General features: G+C 41.4%; 2 protein-coding genes across 4 annotated transcripts in view; both read left to right on the top strand.

Moving 5' to 3' along the window:
* Positions 1 to 4,474, top strand: part of ELAPOR1 (endosome-lysosome associated apoptosis and autophagy regulator 1) — a 58,044-nt gene extending 53,570 nt beyond the window's left edge. For all 3 annotated transcript variants that reach the window (XM_083745173.1, XM_083745171.1, XM_083745172.1), the window contains one exon: positions 205 to 4,474. In XM_083745173.1, coding sequence (XP_083601299.1) covers positions 205 to 273 — 69 coding nt within the window. In that variant the 3' untranslated portion in view covers positions 274 to 4,474. The remainder of the gene's footprint in view (positions 1 to 204) is intronic.
* Positions 4,475 to 7,041: 2,567 nt separating this feature from the next.
* SARS1 (seryl-tRNA synthetase 1) lies at positions 7,042 to 19,939 on the top strand. The gene is made up of 11 exons (XM_083745283.1): positions 7,042 to 7,339; positions 9,115 to 9,185; positions 10,975 to 11,055; positions 13,692 to 13,850; positions 14,940 to 15,083; positions 15,335 to 15,490; positions 16,086 to 16,307; positions 17,071 to 17,200; positions 17,584 to 17,741; positions 18,748 to 18,877; positions 19,388 to 19,939. Exons 1-11 carry the CDS (start codon positions 7,204 to 7,206, stop codon positions 19,543 to 19,545), a joined length of 1,545 nt encoding a protein of 514 aa, XP_083601409.1. The 5' UTR covers positions 7,042 to 7,203; the 3' UTR covers positions 19,546 to 19,939.
* The last annotated feature ends 2,432 nt before the right edge of the window (positions 19,940 to 22,371 follow it).

Genomic DNA, 22,371 nt, shown 5'->3' on the forward strand with positions numbered 1-22,371 from the left:
TCATAGTTTTGTGGGAGCTGCCCTTGCACCCTACTGCCCTTTCATGAGCATAGGGTGCAGGATTGCACTCTCTGTTCTTTCCGTGTTACTAAATGCTGGGGTATGACATAATCTGGCTTACTTCAAACGAAAGGTGGGGGCTCTGAGAGATGCAAATGATATTTTATATAGTCCCACTCACACTTCGTTTTATGTTGTCTTTAGAGAACATCTGATGGCTTTGACTCGGTCCCACTGAAGACCTCCTCTGGCACCACTGACATGGATCTTTAGGAATGGATTGCCCACCTCCCACGCCTTTCCTGCAGGATGCTTTGGGAGTTCTCCTTGGTTAATCCCTGCACTTTGATGAACTTGCCATGTGGCCTTATTGGATACACTTTTAACTTCAGCTTCTTACTGTACTTTTTTAAAACCGAAAATTTTAACATTCCCTCCCGAAACAAAACCATGCCAAATACAACTGTGCTTTTAAAATTATATGTAGATATATATTTGTATGTTTTCCTGCGCTCCCTACCCACTCTTCTGTAATGCTTTTGGGTTTTACCTTTCAACAAAAGTTGTTCTATGCTGGTGACAATAGCTGCATTTCCTCTCTCCCCTGACACCAGAAATGTGTAAAACAGCTCAAGATATCATTGCCATTAATTAAGTCAGCCCATTGAGACAGGCTCTTAAGGCTGCAATCCTTACCTGGGGGAAGTATATATGCACACAGCTGCTCTGTAAATGTTCGTTTCATTTTAACACCAACTTGACTTTCGAAATACTTTCTCTGTGTACTAAAGCAGCAACAGTATTTTGTCAAAGAGTGGTGAGGCTTGCCTGCCTCATTAAGAACCCTTCAGAAGAGATACAATTTGGGCTCAAATTGCAAAGTTCTGCACTCCGCCAACCAGCCTCACTTTTATAGGATGACTGTTTCTTATGCCAGAGCAGTCTGCAATGACTTTGCAAGTGACAGTTCCATTAAAGGCTCCCTAAATTCTGTCATAGTAGAATCTGCATGTGGTCCAGGCTGGAAGGAGTATACTTCAATCATTTAGAAAGGGTATGATTTAAACATTGAAAAGATTATGGCCCAGAGTAGCTGGATTTTCCTCATCTGTTTTTATAGCAATGACTTATGGAGAAATTCTGTGCAGTCTTGCATCTTGTTTGTAGACCTTTAGTTTTAAAACAATAAGGGAATCATTTATCCCTGTGCTAACTTTCTCCAATACTTGAAAACCCTTATCCTAGGATATTGAGGCAGGAGGTGTTATTTTTTATGTGACTTCAGAATTACCATCCAGGAAAATGTGTGCCTATTGTCCGTGCCCCATTAGAAAACTTTCCTTTGGAGAAGCAAAAGTATAATACTTTACACAATATCAAGAATCAGGCGAATCTTCCAGCACAATTATCCTGCATGAACATCAAAAGAATTAATACTTACCGTACTTCTTTTCAAGTTATGTGAATTACAGGTGCTAGATCTGTGGCTGTGATTATCAAGTATGCCATGGCAAATAGAGGCTGGAGAATTACAGTCAATCATTTCCCTGTCAGGCCCAAGGATGAGTGGAAAAGCTTTTAGAAAAAAACCTCTCGACCATGAATCACAGAATTCAGCTTAAAGCAAATCCAGCTCCTCAACTTTCACTGGGGAAATAGGTAACATGTTTATCATTTTATGCAATTTCCTTGCCTGATCTTTATCCAGAAATATCCCTTCCTACCCCTGGACAGCCCTCTGTTGCTGTTTTTTTTACAATTCTTCCTCATGTAATTTTGTGCAGGCCTAGGCATGCAGATTTTTTATTTGCCAAACAGTGAAGAAATAATTAGGTTTTGGTTTTAATAGCCAGTGTTATATCCAAACACAGCCACTGAATACATTACAAATGGCTGCTCCTAAATTCAGTCAACATTACTGACAACTGCCAAGCCAGTGTTGACTGATTTCATCTCTCTGTTTGTTTTGGCAGGTTAAAATAGCCTTTAGTATAAAGCACTTCAATGAAGAAAAATACAGAAACCCAGCTCCTCCTTTCAGTCATTCAGTTTTAATTCCAATGACATTACTCTTGGTTCTGCTTTCAGTAACTTTCTTAATTTCCACACACTCTACTTTTCTATCTATATTGTACAAGTGTTAAACAACAACAACTTACCTTTAGAGCAGCTGGGAGGAATTTGTACAACTGCAGGTAAGGAGGGCTAACCTTGGCTTAGGTTGACTTTAGTTTATTGGGATTTGTAATTCTGTTGCTTTTCCTTCAAGAGAAGAAATTAAAGATGGCAGTGGGCAGTGTTATAGGTTATGGGAAATGGAGTAATTGAGGAGCTGCCATATATGGTGGATGGGCTGCATTTTACTTGGTGAGTTACCCTGCGGAGGCTTGTGGATGTTTTTCCCCTTAGCATAATGCTGCTTACATCAACAGTGAAATGTCACCGTACCATAAACTTTGATATATGTCCATGTAGCTTTTTTACGGTCAGATTTCAGGCTATTCCTTGGAAGAGGAGTAGATTTATTTCTTCACCAGTGAATCCTGTGACTATGAAACCAATCCAGCAGCTAGCTTCCCCTAGTGCTAAATGACACTGCTACCTGTTTTCAATCAGAAGGAAAATGGATTTATTTTACTTGGAAAGTACTCCAAAGCTATGGCCTAAGGAAGCCTGAGATGCTCATCAGAGGATGAGAAAACTGACCTAAAGAGACACGAAAGAGAAACTGGCCCTTTTTAATATATTGACACATCTGAAAATCTCTGGGCTCTGGTTCCATCGTTTACACAAGAAAGATATATTCAGGGACAGCCAGGAATAGTTAAACTACTACTGTGGAAAGTGGCACCCTGTTGTCAAGATCCAGGATAGGGGATAATAAGCTGTTGATAAATTGCCAGTGGTGAAGAAGGTGTTGATGGATAGCTTCCCCATTGCTTACGACAATTAGAAAGAAAGGTTAAGAGAAACTTGGGGCAGTTTCCAAAACAAGTTCTTATGCAAACAGAACCAGAAGCACAGAGCTAGTACTAGGCAGAAAGAATACCATAAAGAGATGTGTAAGTCCAGAGTCTATTGCAGAGGTCAGCTTACCTAAGCATCTCACATCAAGCTGAAAAAGCTTATTTTCACCCTCTGCTGTTTATGCTAAAGAGAAGAAACAAAAGCAGCAACAAATCCTTTGGGATGATTCTGCGGCTTTGTTAACACATAGACTTAATGTTTGTATGTCTGTCATTTGTTCAATAGTGTAAGGGGGGGGGGAGAGAGAGACAAGGGGGAGGGGCACTTGCACCAGCCACAATCTAGATAGGGTGAAAAGTAGACCTTAAAGATCAGGAAACATTTTATTAAGAATGTAAGTGGTGCAAAAAACCCCCCACAAAATCTTTGGTTTGGAAAATTAGATGTTTTGTCGGAATGGTAAAGGCAACAATTCACTTGGTTGGGCATGCAAACATAAGAGCAGTCCTGCTGGGTCAAGCCAAAGGCCCATCTCCTCCAGCTTCATGTTCTCATCATGGCCAAACCATAGGCTTCCAGGAAGCCTGCAAGCAGCACCTAAGCACAGCAACAACAGTTGTTTCCCAGCAACATGCAGCATCTGACAGTGGAGGTGGGACATGGAGAGTAGGTGGACATCCAGAATAACACATTTGCAACTTTTCCTTGGTTCTGTCCTGCAACATCACCTAGTCAAACACATTCAACCACTTCATACCACTGGGGCTGATGAAACGGGGAGTGAGAAGATAATCTTATGGTCAGGCAGTGGGTATTTTGTAGCCCAACTTTTGAATAAATTCATGGTTGAGCAGTAAGCAGGAGGTGCAGCGAGGATGTGGAGTTTTAGCAGCAACACCTTTAAAAGATTCAGTGCCATTCTCACCCCAGATTGTATTACTTGCTCCCCAAAGGGGGCTAATCCAAGAGTAATGCTTGTTTTTATTTGTTTAACTCCTATACTTATTATTGAGGGTAGGAAGTATCCAGACTTTCTGACCTGTGCCATTTATATGAGTTTACAGCAGTGGCCCTTCTCTAATTCTCTGGACTTGCTCTTAAATTTAATTCAGAGCATCAAGTGAAATCAGAAGGGTACTTTTGACGATTTCATAGAATCACTGCTTCTGTTTTTGTATGAAGTTGTGATTTATTATTCTGGCTTTTTGTCTTTGCTATATTTTGTATATGCTTGAAACTATTTATGGATTAAACCGATATCTGTAAGCTTTGATTGACATACCAGATATGTTGTTGTCCTAGCAGCAATCTTCAAGGACTTTCATTGTTTGTGTGGACTAGGTTATAAGTGCTATTCAGGGACTACAATATGATACCTTTCTTACATGGATGACAATGATTTTTTGCAACTCTGTATGTTACAGAATTGATTGGATTATATTTATATAACTGTGTTTTTTCAGCTTTGTGACGATAAACTGCAGGTTAACTTGCTCTGTATGCAAAATGGGCTGGGTTCCTTTTATATATGATTTTAATAGAATTTAATAGTTTCTAGAGGCAAGAATTGCATGTACATTTTTGGGGTTAAAAACAATAACACTTCTGAACTCGTCTGATCTCTCTCTTGCTTGGAGTGATATAAGGGAGATGAAGTAAAGGTGCAGAACTCTCACTATTGCATCATTTATAACAATTAAACAGCATAAAAATTAAATAGGATCTGCTTTACATCAAGATGAATTAACCATCTAGCTCAATTTTAATGGGTCTGCTATTGATTTAAATGGGTCTACTATTGAGTATCTCTGGCTGTGCTAACTGGCAGCATGTTGTGGAATCTTAATTTTTTTCTGGCCCATCTATGTGAGATTGTGTTTAATGGAAAATACTGTACTGTGGTTTGAAGCTGGGACACTATTCTTATAAACCACATGCTCTGCCGCTGTGTTATGGTCCCACCATAACACCCAAAGCATCTATACTGCCAGTCCTTAAATGCCTCCTTTCTCTGTATTGTTAGTTCTGTTGGTCTCACAGAATAAGAAACATTTAAGTGAAACAAACAAACACAAAAAAGCATGGGGCATGAATTTGCTTAACCATTGCTTTTACAAGTGTGCTGTGTATTAGTATGCACCTTAAAGCTGAAGGGTCTTGAAATATTCTCCTTTTATACTATTATGAATTTGGTCATGGTAATGGGCACTCTGGCAGAACACACAAAAGCAACCAACAGGCCTCTTCTCATTGAAACCCATTCTGAACTTGCAACTTGGTTTTATTAGAAACATGAAAAGCTGTATTGTACCCAGTCAGGCCAGTGTTCAACTGAGTTCAGTACTGTCTACATGGATTGGCAGTGGGCTCAAGCACTGCCCAAAGAAAGTCTTCTGCAGCCCTACTGAAGATACCAGGGATTGAGATCTCTCCCCGTTTATATGCCAAGCATATGTTCCACCAGTGAGCTACATCCCTTCTGCTAGTGGTGTATAAATATGGCAACTAACATTTAACCCACTGGTTTATTATATATGCTATAATCAACATCATTCTTGGAAATAGCTTTAAAGGTAGGTCTTCTATTTATACAAGTGGAAACAAGACCTTGTAACAGCTAATGGTTTGAGATACGGAAAAGAATTGTTTTATTGTGCACATCCAATAAAATAGTCAGGTCCTCTAGATAAAAAAAAGGGTCAAGAGCAATTAGCTTAAATGCTAGAACTGTTCTTTTTTATTAATGTTTCCTGAACCATTAGGCTTCATAAAAGGCTGCTTTTTCAATGCTGTTGTGATGTTGTGCATGCTACCATTTTACCTTTTAAAAAAATTTAACACATGTAGCACTTCTTGCTTTAGCAACAACCAAAGCTGCAAGTTGTACAAATTCAAAACAGTTGCAAGGCATTTGTAGCATCTTGAGACATGTCCTAAATGGGGAGGTGACAACCTGATGACTTTGGGCCCATTTGGAAGGAAGGGCAGGATCACTGAGCTCCATGAGATTGCAGTAAACCTAGTAATGCTCTCCCTGAAACAGGGAGTGCAAGTATTAAAACAATTGTTGTCCATCCAGGCCAGCTATGTGTTGGAAAGCATAGGATCAGATTATTGTTATTTCATAGAATTGCAGAATTGAAAGGGATCCTAAGGGTTATCTGGTCGAATCCCCTCCAATGCAGAATCATACCTGACAAATGGCCACTCAACATCTGCTTAAAAACCTCAAAGGAAGGAGAGTTTTCCCTTGAGTACCAGAGACTAAGAGTGTCTTTGTAACAGCTGTATTTACCAATAGGGACTGGGCCATGGTGGTGCTGTGGTCTAAACCAGTGGTTCTGAATTAGCTAATTACTGATGACCCCTTATCTTTCAAAAGCCAAGTTATGGACCCCCTACTTTTGAAAAAAATTGATAACTATGGTAGTTACCTGTGCAAAGCAATTTTTTGAAGAAAATGTGGGGCAGCCCCTAATAAGCAAATAATTTTAGGTATACTAAAAACAACAACACAAGACCATAACATTTGTGATCTTACTACAAATTGCCTATCCCCAGACAGTGGGTAAAACTTGTCTTTATTGCTCCACTACAACTGAATAATGGAATTGTGTCCCTAACTTGCTCGTTGACTCACAGTGCTCAAACCAGCCATCTGGGGGTTCCCAAGTCCTCACTGGGCTCTTACCTTCACATAGCTGTCAACGTTTCCCTTTTGCAAAGGGAAATTCCCTTATTCCGAATAGGATTCCTCGCAAGAAAAGGGGAAAGTTGACAGCTATGTATCTTCAGCGTTAGCAATTGCTGCTACAGTACAATGTTACCCAGCCCGCCCTCGAGCTCTCCTTTACTCTCTTTCTCTTCTGCGCTGTATGCTGGTCTAGCTTTGTAACCCTGACGAGCCCGCCCTCGGCACGGAAGCCTGAAAGGCTGCTCCTGCCTGGACCATCCCAGCTCCGCCTGAGCAAGCGCCACGCTTAGCGCGTGCCCTCCGAGTGGCGCTCTAAACACCCAACGCCCGCCCTGCGCGAGGCTCCTCCTCCTTTACGTCGGAATCTTCTGCGCACGCGCAGCGCCTTTCCCACGCCCCTCCGCGCTCGCAGTGCGCACGCGTGGCCTCGCCGGGCTCTCCTCCTGTCGTTTTGCGCCGGGCGGGCTGTCGAGCGTCTTCCTCTGTCCTGAGCCGGCGCCGCTCCCTCGCCTCTCGGCTTCCAGTCGCTGCCCTCCGGCGCCATGGTGCTCGACCTGGACCTCTTCCGCGCCGACAAAGGCGGAGACCCTGAGCTTGTGCGGGAGACGCAGCGGAAGCGCTTCAAGGACCCGGCGCTGGTGGACGCGCTGGTGGCCGCCGACGGGGCCTGGCGGAGATGTACGTGGGGCGAAGGGTGTGTGTGGGGGGGTGAGGTGTCGGATAAGGCTGTAGGGGTGTCGTTAGGAAAGGGGCAGAAGAGAAAGAGCGACGCCCCAGCAGGCAGCCTAAGGGGGCCTTTGCGACCCCGACACGTGTCTCCCCATCCTCACGTTCCTTCCTTGAACCTCTTTCACGCTGCCTCTGTGAGGAGCCGCGTTTGAACCCCTCGCCTCGGTGGCGTCCGGCGTGGGATGAGGGGTGAGGCCCGAGAGAAGAAAGGGGCTCCTCACGGCCGTCTCTTCCCTCCACGCCGTCGTGTGAATGGGCGCAGAGACCTCTCTTTCTCTCTCACTCCCCCCCCCCCCGCCATGAGGTCCAACGGGGAAAGATGACCCTGCGGCCAACTGGGGGGGGGAGCGTCTTTGCTGCTGCTGCTTTATTTCTAGGCCCCGGTCGAAGGGCAGGTTTGGAGTGGCTCTTTTGAGCCATCGGGGGAAGTCATCCCTTCAGAGGGCTTCAGGGCACTCCCATCTGTCTTCTGGACAACCCCCCCCCCCCAAAAAAAAAGTGTAGGGTGTTGTTGTTTTAATTGTATTTCCCAATTAGGGTTTTCCTCTTCTCTTCGCTGTCCTCTCTGGTGTTTCACAGCTGCATTGCCCTTTAAATGGACGGGCTTGCGATTTGGCAGGATGCTGTTCAGGCATTGGTGCTGCCTAGTCTGATGCAATCCTGCTGTAACCAGCATCATAGAAAGTGACTCTGGCACGCTAGAGCTCATATCAGCCGCAGCACTGCTTCATTTTCTGTGTGCATGTTTCCTTGCCAACGATTTTGATAACTTGTGTTAAATGCTTTTTACATTGTGCTTTACATTGTGACAAAGCATTGGTAATATTGCCTGCGGTGAAAGATGTGTTTTATTACCTCTAACCAGAAAATGAGGGGGGAAATGGAATGGGCCTGTCACGTCAGGTGCCTGAGACCACTGCTACTCATTTAGAGTCAGATGGAGGTTCACTATATGATCCTATGCCCCAAATCATCTCTCCTAGACTTCAGTTTCAGTATCTCCAGTATGGTGAAGAGTCTATGAAATGATATAGAATTCAAATTGTAGTACAATAAAATACAAGATATAATAAATTAAAGAAGCCAACCTTATAGAAGTTATACAGCATCTATCAGAGTGTGTTTAAGTTGCTGTAATGAGCAGAAAAATCATTAAGTGATTTGCCAAGACCTTTAACAGTTTTCAAGTAAAGCATTGCCATCAAGTACAGCATTGCCTGCTGTCTGTATATGGAAATTCTGGAAGTAGGATGAGCAATATTTTGAAATATATATATCCAGCAACAATAACAACTAAAATAAATATGAGATATTCAATTTACTCTAAACTTCATTTTACTGTACCATGCAAAAAACATGAGTGTTCAGAATCAGAAGCTGCTTCCTTTTGTAGTGGGAGTGTTCTGTATTTGCAGGCCTCTGAATTGCATCTTCTTGCTGACATTAAATGAGTAAAAGTACCCTATATGCCATCACTTCCCATAATACTTTACAAACTACTATCCTTTCTTAGAGGTCATCTGGGTATTGTAACTTTTGCGCAGTATCATGCATAATATAAGATAAAATCTTCAGTTTAACAGAATGAATGTATTTTAATCTGTGCTATACCCATAGTAGCAGCCGCCGCCGCCAGATAGTTCAATAGACTTATGATTTTGTGTAGAAACTTATCCTTTAAATGTAGACACCTCTTAGCATTTTTTCAAATGTTTTCCTTCCAGGCAGATTCCGTGCAGACAATCTGAACAAACTGAAGAACCTTTGCAGCAAAACTATAGGCGAGAAAATGAAGGTGCGATTTATTGGAATCACAGCTTCTGATTGGTTATCAAAGCCACTATGATGTATGCCATTATGTTTTGTGATTAACTGTGCTAGAAAAGATGTAGAGTTCAATCAGTGGCATGAAAAATGTCATTAGGGAAATAGATGACTTGACAGATTGGGAGCTGTCCAGAAGAAAAGTGGTATGTCTGAGAGGATGATGATGAGGCAGCATGCTCAACTATACTATTAATTTTAATATTACAGAACACTAAAACACAAAGAAGCTGTCAAGCTGAATTGAGCCCACTATCATCTTAGGATCACAGTCTGATTCCTTCCCACCAAGGAATGAGATAGAATCGCTTAGAACTGGGTGAGGGGAAAGCGAGTTTTATTTATTGACTGGATTTTCAAACTGCCTTTCATACACAGAATCTGAGGGGAGCGTACAACACATATATAAATACAATAAAATAACAAACCTCTGGGCCCTCAGTAGCAGTTGTAAAATACAGATACTAAGACTTTAATCCTTGCAGCTAAATCCCTGAGAAAAGAATTGCATTTTAAGTAAAGAGTGGGATAACAATGCCTCTAATGAGAGAAAGTTCCACAAATGGGCATGTAATAATAGTGAGGGTCCACATGTGTTGGCAGGATCAGGAGACAGGCCTTCTCTTTTACTTATGATGTGGATTTAGTATCTCCAAATTATTAATTTAACACTTCTGAAAGAGTACTTTTCCAGTTTTATATCCAATTGATACTGTGTTGAAAAAATAAAGGGTGATACCAGATTTGTTTGTTTACTGCAGGGGTGGCTACCCTCTTCTGCCCAAAGGCTGCATTACCTTTTGACCATGCCTGCAAGGTCAGCATGGCCAAAGTAAAAGTGGGTGTGGCTAAAATGGAAATGTATACCATCATCCCTGCACAGGCATGCAGGACACGCATACGCCACACACAGAGACCAATAACATCCATTGGAACTCTTTATTTCCTCCCCCACCCCCATCCTCTCTCCAGTTTTACTCCTCAAGCTTGCAGGGCTTTAAAATGGAAATGATGGCATCAGAGGCTGCCTCAGCACAAAGTCCTTTGCACTGCCATGAAGAGCAGATTGTAATATTCCACCTGTTTCAGAGCACTCTGATGGTGGCAAAAATGGAATTGTGTACAGTGGTGCCTTGCTAGACGAAAAGAATTCGTTCCGCAATTCTCTTCGTCTAGCGGTTTTTTCGTCTTGCGAAGCAAGCCCATTGACAGCTTAGCGGATTAGTGCTAGAGCTGTCAAGCGGCTTCCAGCGATCAGCTGTTAAGCGGCTTATCAGCGGAACAGCTGATAAGCGGCTTAGCGGCTTAGGAAAAGGGCGAAAAAAGCAAAAAAAAAACTCGCCGGAGGACGCAAGATTTTTTTCATCTTGTGAAGCAACCCCATAGGGAAATTCGTTTTGCGAAGTGCCTCCAAAAGGGAAAACCCTTTCGTCTAGCGGGTTTTTCGTCTTGCGAGGCGTTCGTCTTGCGGGGCACCAGTGTATATGAAGAGGGGCTTCCTTGCACAGAGCCCTTAGTTTAGTCATGACCAAGTGGAACTTTGAAGGGGTCATTCTGTTCTCCTCACCCACATTAGAGCACTCCAGGAATTGCTGAGAGAGAACATGGCAATGATATGTATGATGGATATTTTATAATCTTTACGAGGAAATGGAAACCAGTGATCTAGGCAGGTTGTCCTACAAGCTGCATTTGTAGAATATTTTTGTTCTATCGCTTTTTATTTACCGATTGATTGCTTTTTTTTTCTACATATATAGAAAAAAGAGCCAGTAGGAAATGATGACCACATACCAGAAAATGCACAAAATCTCGATGAACTTACAGCAGACATCTTAGCAGTAAGTTATTTTCAACTAGTTTCTTATTTGACCATTCACTGGTTTGCAGTGTATTGTATTTGTGAAATATACTCTGGTGTTTGCTTTCCCCCTCACACATTTCACTTGTGCAGCTTCAGATTGGGTGAGGAGCGTGTGTGAACAAGAAAACATGTTGATTGCATTCTGATACCCTAGCATAGTGAGTGAAAATGTAGGAGCCTATGTTAGAGTAAGGACCAAACTTGATAAGATGTCAGGAGATCTGCAGTCGGGTCTCCTGATGCATTTTTTTATCAAAGGAGTCTGGAAGGAATTTGAGTGTGGAAACAATGCTAAAGGAAATTGTTTAACCATTTCCCTCTGCACCATTTCCTAACTAAATTCTTGCTCTCCTCCCCAAAGCTCCTGTTTGCCCCAGGATGGAAAGTATATAGGTTCCCTGTATGAGTGTATGCACATACACCAGGAGCTTTGAATCTGTAGGAAAAAAGATAAAGAATTTTGGTTTTATTAATTGGCCTAGAAAAGTTTGTATTAATAACTATATTGATGAATAACAAATTGTTTATTCAGGGCAGTTATAGTTTAAAGAGAAGTATTGTGTCTTCCTTATGTTGTCTAGGATTTGGCCCATTCAGGTTTTATTATGTATCAGAATGTTTGTATAGATGATAATTACATTGTAATAAATAAGTTTATAATAAAAAATGAGGATTTCTGGAACATAAATCCTCTGGAACATTTTCCTTAACTTTGTTTCTGACTGACTGAAGACTGAATCCGTTGTGTATACTATACTTCTGCTTCCATATATAGCCAGACACATTTTGTTGAACTGTTAACCTGTATTCAGTACAGTTGTTATGCTGGTGGTCCAGAGAAACCCAAAAATTGTTTTTTTTTTTTTTGGTGCCTCAGATTAACTCTAAAATTACATTGGGAAGATTTTGGATTATATTCAACTGTCATGTGAAAAGCACTTGAGCTAAAACAATAAGTCCTCTTATGTTACTGAAACAATTTATAGTGGGGTGACTTTGGGCCACTACTATCTCACAGTATCTCACAGTATAACCTACTTCATAGGGTTGTTTTGAATATAAAATGGTGAAGGAGAAACATGTACACCACCTGGAGGTCCTCAGAGAAAAGCTAGATATAAGTGTAACATTTTTTTAAAAAAATGGGTGTGTGTTTACTATCAAGCAGTAGATTATCACAAAGATTTCATACTTGCTATTGTCCCAGCAGCAGCTGCTTCTATGGGTGTAGAATAAGCCAATGCAGATATTCAGTAGGAAGCACAGCTTGTACTGTCTGTGCAGCTGTAGTAAAAAAAGAATAAGAAGCTAAGCCTCCTGCCTTGCACAATCGTTTGTCCAGGCACCAGCTGCTGGGCATACATCTTCTGCCATTTCGATAACTCCACAAGTCACAGAATTTCTCCCTCACACTGCAGCCTTGCAGCTGCTACTACAGATACTATAAAAGCTGTATATCCGAGAGCAGTTAATTTACCATCTATTGTATGTTCAGCTCTACTATACTGTGATAGCGGACCTCTGCCCTAGAACTTGCTTCCTCATTTTATTCCTTTCAGCGACAAGCCATAGTATTTTATACCTCTGGTTTTTTTATAGGGTCATTGTTTTGGATTGTTGTTTTTCTGCTGATATTTGTTGGTTACCTTATTTTAATTATTGCTTTATTTTGCGTTTCACTAGTAAGCCACCCTGACAATAGGAATAAAATGTGTTGGTAGAGGATTTTAATAAGTAAACTATTTGCCATGCTTCTTGTTGCATTACTCATTTTGCCATAAAAACAGAAAAATGGTGAAGAAGATAGGTAGAGGGCTTCGTATGCCAATTGGCACCTTTTGTTAGCAAGCACACTCTGAAGTGAGAAAGATCCTATATATACTAATAGCAAACATGCTTTCTGAGTGTAGGTACTTACACAGCCAAAACAGCATTGTCCATGCACAAAAGAGAAGCATCAGCAGGCTTTGGAAAACACCAAGGTTTCCAGATGTCTCAAAAAGTGAGGGCAGGGCAGGACGGGATGTATGGGAAGGAACCGCAGAGCATCCCAGTGAGGACCAAGCTTGTTCAGTGGGCACAAAATGCTGACAGTTAGCAGGGTGACAGTGGCATGGAGTATCTTGGAAAAAGACATGGCTGGCTTGCTGTGGTCCTGAACAGAAGCCCTCCACTGTATGGTATTTTAATGCAGAGCCCAATCTTCTGTTATGAAAATAAAAACTGAGCAGTAGCACAAAGCATTTTTGTACGGGATACTGTGCTGACATGAGTTTTGGATCAGAAACATCATCAACCAACCATTGCTTGTCCTTTGGCCCCCAATTTGTGCCACCCTAAGATTTATGTCTGTAATGCATAATGCAAAGCTAGTCCTTGATGAGGCTTTCCATGTGTGAGCCAAAGATCTTATCTGAGCTTCTGCTGGTAGTAAACCCACGTATTGCCTTTTACCCTGAGTCCTATAGAGCCAACATTGGTTCCTGGTGATGCTAGACCACCGGCTGAAATGTGAAACTGAAGTTGATAGAATTAGAGTTTCCAAAAAATGGCTGTGTCTATTTTCACAAGGTATTATTCTTTCCTTATATTAGGCCCACTTTTGTGTTTCAGGGTCTTCAAGTAAGCCAAATAAAGAAAGTTCGTCTTCTAATTGATGAAGCAATACTGAACTGTGATGAAGAGCGCTTGAAGCTGGAGGCAGAGCGGTTTGAAAACCTCAGAGAAATTGGAAATCTCCTTCATCCCTCTGTGCCAATCAGTAATGATGAGGTAGGAGCAAATTCCACACTTTTATATAAATGTGCATGAGAGACAGTGTGTGGTTTGGTTGTCACAGCCTTGTGCATCACTATTAAACTGTCCTGCTGGTAGGGTGGGGAGACGGCAAGCTGAAGGTATAAAGTCCTGAGGGTGTGAGACAGTACATCCTAGGTGAGGAGGTTGAGAAGTTTATGCAATTTGTATTCTAAAACAGTGTTCCCCATAGAAAAGAAAGTCACAAATGAAAGGGGAAAAAATCCCAAATAAGCACAAAACCCTGATCTTGTTTAAGAAATGTATAGGAAACAGACTTAGGCTGGAATTCAACATCATGGTATTACACATGCCGCATCTGTGCAAGCATATCAACCTGCCAGGTGGAACAGTCTCCCCTCCCCCGTGTGCTATTCTGGCAATTCTCCTGACACCCATCCACCCCCTGAGACAATTTTGGGGGGGTGCAGGTCTCATGCAACAGGAAGGCCCGTTGTGCAAGTGAAAGTCCCTGCACTGGGCTTTCACTGACAGGGCCCCTTAGGCGAATCCTACCCATGATGTGTGGCTTGGAACCAACCATTTGTCCAACAAGAGAATTTTTTGTTTAATAATACTATTAAGTGAGTCTGATACAATACTGGGCTGGTTGGATTTTGCATTGGAATAATTGCCTAAGAGTGTTGCTATGGAGACGTCATACTCATTCCAGTTGTTGGCAAGTAGTAATTTTGAAAGCACTTAAGAGAGTTGCTGGGTGCTTCTGTGACAGCCCTGCAGGAGACTAAAAGACCATCAGATCTATTCCTTGCTTCCTCTGCATCTCAGCCCCTTCTCCAGGGCAGAGCAAACCCACACACCACCTTCTCTTCATTCAGCCTATAGGATACAGATGGCAGCATGTCACAAGTAGAGAGCAAATTCAGTGCAGGAAGCTTCTGGCAATTGTAAGTGCTACTGTGCAAGCAAATACTAACCAGGATTGTGCATGTGAACACATACAATTAAATCATGGATGAGATAATTGGCTTGGATTGATATTGTTTCTATTGGGATGTTCAAAGACCTAGAACAAAACTCTCTCCCTTTTTATCATATGGGTAGGATGCAGATAACAAGGTGGAGAGGCTATGGGGAGACTGCACAGTGAGGAAGAAGTATTCTCATGTGGACTTGGTTGTCATGGTGGATGGCTATGAGGGAGAAAAGGGAGCCATTGTTGCTGGAAGCAGAGGATACTTTCTAAAGGTGAGAACTCAACTTCTTAATCATTGCTATTTATAGGACTGGGAGAATTGGGATCCCAGAAGAAAACTTATTTATTTTGAAAATTGTACCTTGCTTTTCAGAGCCAAAACACCACCTTCACAAAGTGGTTTGTTTAATATCTAAGCTGTTGAAGACTGTCAGAATACAACATTCCTACCAGTGCCGTTTCAAAATGTGGGTTCTCGGGAGAGAATATTCACTTACCTACTTTCTTCTTCGTTGTTTTATAGGGTGCCCTGGTTTTTCTAGAGCAAGCTCTCATCCAGTATGCCCTGCAGACACTGCTTAGCAAAGGTTACACCCCTGTTTATACCCCTTTCTTCATGAGAAAAGAGGTGATGCAGGAAGTGGCCCAGCTAAGCCAGTTTGATGAAGAGCTCTACAAGGTAAGGTGGGAAGGGTAAAATTACTATTTTAGTAGCAAACTATAGAAGCTTCTAGAAAAGTTTTGTGTTGCTTCCTTTAATGTGTAATCACATTGTCCCTGGAGCCATGTGGAATTTTTCAAATACTGCTGGTAAACTTTCAGTCAGATAATTGACTGTATTTCAATATTTGTCCTTCATTTCAAATTGCTGCACACTTCTTTAGGAAGCATTTCTACCATCAGCCACAGTCAGTGCTAATAATTTATGATAATGAAAAGGAATGTTGGGTTGATAGGTTAAAGGTTTTGTTAACATTGTTTCTAATCATCACAGGCATTGTGCCATGTCTTCCCCATTTTCTGATCCACAAGTACTTAACTGTTTGTCACTGGGGGTCAGAATGGTTAGTGATGTTTTCATATGAAAGGTAGTTAATGTAGCTAAGTTGTAGCTAAGCAACAACTTAGAAAAACAATTCATAGAAGAAATTATATGATTCAGTGAACCAGTAATTTAGCTCACAAGGGCTTTCATTGGAATGGTTCACTGAAACTTTGTCTATGTACATGACATCTTGCTGCACTGGTCTAACGGACTAACTTTTTCTCCTCAGGTACTTGGCAAAGGCAGTGAGAAGAGCGATGATAACACTATTGATGAGAAATACCTGATTGCTACATCTGAACAGCCAATTGCAGCATTGCACAGGGATGAATGGCTGAAGCCAGAGGACCTGCCCATCAAATACGCTGGGCTGTCTACCTGCTTCCGCCAGGAAGTTGGTTCACATGGCCGGGATACCAGAGGCATTTTCCGTGTGCACCAATTTGAAAAGGTATTGCAGTTGCAAAAGTTATTAATCCAGGGTTGTATTACTCATTTCACAAACGAGACAATTTCTGTTCACACAACAGAGCTTCCCCTTCTTCTCTTCCTCCCCCAACCCCCCACTCCCCTCCAGATCAGATTTGAGGGTGGGGAAGGAGAAAGAGGGAAAGTTAAGTTGCCTGAACAGAAGTTGTTCCACTCACACAATGACTTTGCTTGAGTCAATCCCCAGATAGTGTGTGTTTTTCAGCAATGTGCCTTTGAAGAAGTTTGCATTGTTGAAATGTATTGGGCAATTGAAATGAAATTGGTGTTCCTCGGTAACAGTTTATGGTAACTGAAAGTGTTGTTTATATTCAGTAGGAGGCCGATAGCTATTTTTCTCTGTCTCAATAGTACTTAGAAGCTGGTCTATGTTTGGTAACTGAAAGTTGTGTTTTGGTTGCATTAGGCTGTTGAGTTACATTCACCTCCATTTTATGATTGTGTTCAGTTGTATTTCATTGTTTTGTTCTTGGTAAGGGTATCTTTAGTAAAATTTGCAGGGTTTCCCTCCCCCCCCCCGACTTTTCATGTTGTCAAAAGCTTGGGAATCCAGCATTGTTCCCAAAGGAACTGATTTTAGGGGTTGATGTTAAGTCACAGAAGACACAGAACAGTATAATTATTATATTCTGGGATTCAAATTCTTCTTCGTGTCAATGAAGGATTGCTACTTTCTTTTGTTTTTTGTTTCCTGCTCTGAAGTTTCTGCTTTTGACCCTTTCCAGATTGAGCAATTTGTCTACGCATCACCTCATGATAACAAGTCTTGGGAGATGTTTGATGAGATGATTGCAACTGCTGAAGAGTTCTATCAATCTCTGGGCATCCCTTACCATATTGTGAATATTGTCTCAGGTATGTATATACCCCCCAAATAATTTGCAGCCTAATCTATGTTTGGTTTCTCAAAGTTAAATCTTTCAGTGTTCAGTGTGGCCTGTACCCTAGAAAGTGTGCACACAATTGCACCTGACAGCCAGTAATCTCTGGTCGTTTGTATCAGGATTTATTTGCTCTAACTGTAAGACCTGTAGTATCTCAGCATGCAGCCATGTACTCATGTTTATTGTCCAGACTAGCACACATTCTAATTGAGGAAAATGACCATAGATCTCCTTGTTACTCTTGGTTTCATTCTGTATCTCCAAAACTATGAGAGGGATGAGAAAGGCACATCTTTCAGTTCCCATTATTAGAACACTGAATCAGTACCTAAATGCCATCTCACATTGTTACAGGTTCCTTGAATCATGCTGCCAGTAAGAAGTTGGACTTGGAAGCATGGTTCCCAGGTTCAGGAGCTTTCCGTGAACTTGTTTCTTGCTCGAACTGCACTGACTACCAGGCACGTCGGCTGCGGATCCGTTATGGACAAACCAAGAAGATGATGGACAAAGTAGGCTGCTTTCTATATTTTACATATACAATTCTCCCAGTGCATCATTTACAGTATACTGGTGTTCTAGTTAAATAATTATTTGGGTTCTTAAGAAGGAGCTGCTATTTACCCACTGTAGCCTTCAGGAAAACATCTGCCTTTTTGCTTTAGTCTGATATGTTTTTTCTATTCGCCATCTGAGTTGATTGTCCCAATAGGTTGCAACTTTCAGTCCTTGCTAGGGAGACAAGTTGGCAGTGATGTTGATTCTGGAGATCTAACAAAAATTGGAAAGGCCCTGTTAATTTCCATAATTTCCCATAAAGATACAGATTTTCTGCCTGTCATTTTGTCTCACTGCTTCTTCTGTGATGCTGCCATGGAAGTGACCAGTTTGAGAATGATCCACTTGCCAGTTGAGAATTACTGACTGCTACCAAGGAGCCCTAGGATTGCTTTCTTGAAAAAAGTAAAAAATGTAATCCCTTAAAATTATGAAAAGTGTAGAAATGGAAACCTGAAGAATGAATAATCACTGGGCTTTCCTTTTCTTTTTTATTTTCTTTTTTTAATTTGAAAGACAGAGGTTGTATCCAGTGAAGTCAAACAACCCCTAATAGTTACTTGGTGTTCAGATATTGGACATTAGTAAACAAACCAACATTCGTACAAACACATTTAAAGGCAAAGCTCAGTTATTTTCATTCTGACAATTATCACAAAAAAGGAGGATGTTATCTAGTTCAACTAACAGTGTAATCTACCTTGCTACTTCTAAAATGTTTAGAAAATGAAGTCTGTTGGTTAAACTGGAAATGTTTGTTGTAGTGTTCCTAAATTGGAACAACTCTTTATTAGACTGAAGGCTCTGCCTTTTCAGATGACTGAGTAACAGAATGACAGATTAGGTTTATTGGAATGGTTATTTTGGAGATAGTATTTATCCTCTTCAAAAATGTGTTTTCTTGCTGCTCCTTTTACTTGCTGGAGAATACTAAGAACATGAAATGTTCTGCCCTCAAAGGTGGAGTTTGTGCATATGCTCAATGCCACGATGTGTGCTACAACACGTGCTATATGTGCCATCCTTGAGAATTACCAGACAGAGGAAGGAATCATTGTACCAGAGAAATTAAGGGACTTCATGCCGCCAGGTAATAAAAGGAAAATGCTTGTTGCCCTCCCCCTCCCCATAGCCATCCATAATTGTGTATTTTATACCGTCTAATCGTCCTTGTTGTCTGAGCCTAACAATTCTTCTCAACTCATAAAACAACTGTGACAATTTTCTCCTGTCTAGAGTAAAGGGTTATATTGCATATGACTTGCATTGTTTCTTCTCTTGACACTAAACAGAGAATTCATTACAGTTGCTATTTTTACTGACCCATAACATTTCAAAAGGAGCAATATGTAAGAGGATGCAGGTGGGTCTCTCTGGTCCTTGGCTGGAAAAGGGTGGGTAAGCCCAGATGTGCTGTCCCTAACACTGTCTACTTTACTTTGTCTAAGGACATGGAGTAAATTAATCAAGGTGACTTGGTGTGTAAGATTGGTGTGATGTGTGAGAACAGAAGGAGGATTCTTGTTGATACTTCCTTTGTAGAAGTTTGGCCCTGGTGTGTTCACTCTGTTATCTTGCTCTGCCTTCTTCCTCCTTTTAGGCCTGAAAGAAATGATAAAATTTGTAAAACCTGCTCCTATTGATCAGGAACTTTCCAAGAAGCAGAAGAAACAGCATGAGGGAAGCAAAAAGAAATCGGCTGGTGGGGACTGTGCACTGGAAGGAAAGATGCAGAACATGGATGTGAACAGTCCCTAAAAGGGATCTATGTGTTACTTTTTCTGAGATTGCACAGTTTAGTGCATAAAGCTGCAGGGGGTCCTGGATATGAATTCCTGCTTTGTCTCATCCCTCCTGTCACCATGGGCAAGTTACTTTTTTCCATCTCGGCTTCCACCCTCTGTAGCCTGGGAAGATGTTCCTTCCCATGCTGGCTCTGAGGATCCACTGGTGTTTGTTTTCACATTGAATGTGGAAAGCACTAGAGGTGCTGACCCAGAAGTCTGTATGTCTTACATTATGTTAATTATCCACGGAAACAGTTTCTATTCAAACCCCTAGTTGCAAATCCAAGCAGAGGGAACAAACTGCTATATCATGTTTATTTGCTGAAAATCTCTGCTGAGCAGAAGCAACACTGGGATAAAGCAAAGATCAAAAGGGAAAATAAGTATAGGCATGTGGCGTTTTACTGTAAAGACAGTCTTTGCTTAGTCATAGGATTTTACCCGATATGGTGGCACTCGATGAATAAAGCAAGCATTGAAAAAATGATGCTTTTCTCATTTGTATTTTATGACTTCTGTATTTCTTGGATTCCTTTAACAACATTGCTTGTGTCTGCTCGCATATGAAGTGGACTGTTTTACACAGATGTGTAAGCGGCCATAGTTTGCAGATATGAAATGCAGGTTAATAGAACCTAACTTTTTGTTTTGTGTTAGTACTGGCTTATTAGCTGTATGCCTTCAAATACATTTGTGCAGTACTTCCATGTCATCATAATAACTTTGCCTGTATCTTCCATTTACCTCAGTTATCCGTAATTTTCTGGATATTTAATTCATTCAAATTGTAATATTTAATAATATCTGTGGAATTTGCATAGCAAAAAGGAGTCCCATATCAGATGAAAGATAGAAATTGAGAGGGCATGTCACCAAGCTTTTAGCACCCTAGGATGCAATTAATCTGGTCCTAAAGACTTGAACTCATCTAACATAGATGAGTATTTCCTGGCCAGCTCCTTGTCAATCTGGAATTTCAATCCTACCCTCTTAACTGTTCAGGTTACCTATATGAGATTGCACAGGGTTCCTCTTTGGAGAGAAAACACAAAGGTAAATAGGAGTTGAGCAATTAGTTGACCAAACACTAAGCAATTATCTGGAGAAGGTGGAATGTCCAGGGATCTTCCATTCATATCAGAGGTGAAGAAACAGCATTTTACAAGCTTCAAACAGCAATTTCCTTGCTGGGAAAATTTCCTACCATCTCCAAACTTCCATTCCTTTTTTATGTATCTTTGGGTTGTGTTGACCTATCAATATCTGACATCACCAACAAAACACTCCTTCCACTCCAGTGCACTTAAAAAAATCATCAAGGATTTTCTTTCCTTTAATGTAGCCTTTTCAATAACCTGAAAGAAATTATCAGATCAACAGTAGGAGGGACCTTTTTGAGCTACCCAGGGGGAAATTGGTCCGTTAATCCAATTACATCTACTCGAGTATCTGAAGAAGTGTGCATGTACACAAAAGCTTATACCCAGAACAAACTTAGTTGATCTCGTAAGGTGCTACTGGACAATTTTTATCGACTGCGTCAGACCAATACGGCTACCTACCTGAGCAGAACATCCTTGGAGACAACCCCATGTCTTTTTAGGCAAGAGGCTGCAAAAGGGCCAGAATTTTCCCCTAGAAGTAAGTTTGAGAGGCATGCTTTCGTCTTACCAGCTGGTGGCAGTAGAGACACCATTTCTCCATCATTTGTGCTTTCCCTTTCATACAAAAGGCAAAGAAATCCCTGTTGGTTGATAAGGATGGGAAACCTTTGAGTCAGACAATTATGTTTATCAGGACCAACCAGTATGTCACAATATAGCTAGCTCTCCAATAACTCTCTATTAGACAAGCTGTTAAACTCGTGCAGTGAGAGGGGAAAGGGTACCCCTGATTGATGTTGTACCCACAAAGTCTGCATTTAGTCATGGTCTTAAGATTAAAGTAAGAGGAAATACCAAAGTTGCAGTTGCTAAGTCCAACTTAATTCAGTAGGATTTCCTCCCAGGTAAATCAGTGTAAGATGCAGCCTGTTCGTGCCTAATCGTGCTGCTGATGAGCAGAAAAAATACAGTTTCTTAAATAGTTTCCTAGATTGAAAAAAACAGAACAGAAATAGTGGAATCATAGAATTTTAGAGTTGGAAGGTGTCCCAAGAGTCATCTAGTCCAACTCCCTGCTATGCAGGAACCTCAACTAAAGCATCCATGACAAATGGCCATCCAGCCTTTGCTTCAAAATCTCCAAGGAAGGAGAGTCCACAACCTCTTGAGGGAGACTGTTCCACTGTCAGACAACTCTTAACTGTCAGAAAGTTTTTCCTGATGTTTAGTTGGAATCTCCTCTCTTGTAACTTGAATCTATTGGTTTGAGTCCTGTCCTCCAAAGCAGGAGAAAACAAACTTGTTCCCTCTTCCATATGACAGCCCTCAAGATGGCTATAGATGTTGGGAAAGATTGAGGGCAAAAGGAGACGGGGATGACGGAGGACGAAATGGTTGGACAGTGTTCTCAAAGCTACCAGCATAAGTTTGACCAAACTGCGGGAGGCAGTGGAAGACAGAAGTGCCTGGCATGCTCTGGTCCATCGGGTCACGAAGAGTCGGACACGACTAAATGACTAAACAACAACAACAATAGCAAAATATCCCATTTCTGCAAAGAAATTTAGCGGAGAAGTGCAGCAGTTTTCCAAGCACAGTAGCATGCAGGTATATACCGTATGTTTGTATAATAATGTCTCTAAAGTAAGTGAGAGGTAGAGTGGAGCCTCTCTTGCGTGGGTTTATATGAAAGA

The sequence above is a fragment of the Podarcis gaigeae genome (genome assembly GCF_964106915.1).
Source record: "Podarcis gaigeae genome assembly, chromosome: 6".
NCBI classification, from domain to species: domain Eukaryota; kingdom Metazoa; phylum Chordata; class Lepidosauria; order Squamata; family Lacertidae; genus Podarcis; species Podarcis gaigeae.

Excerpts from the sequence above, each read along its gene's own strand:
- SARS1 (XM_083745283.1), top strand. The coding sequence starts at position 7,204 with ATGGTGCTCGACCTGGACCTCTTCCGCGCCGACAAAGGCGGAGACCCT. Across the intron at positions 9,186-10,974 it reads CTATAGGCGAGAAAATGAAG|AAAAAAGAGCCAGTAGGAAA; the intron begins GTGCGATTTATT and ends CTACATATATAG. Across the intron at positions 15,491-16,085 it reads TTGATGAAGAGCTCTACAAG|GTACTTGGCAAAGGCAGTGA; the intron begins GTAAGGTGGGAA and ends TTTTCTCCTCAG.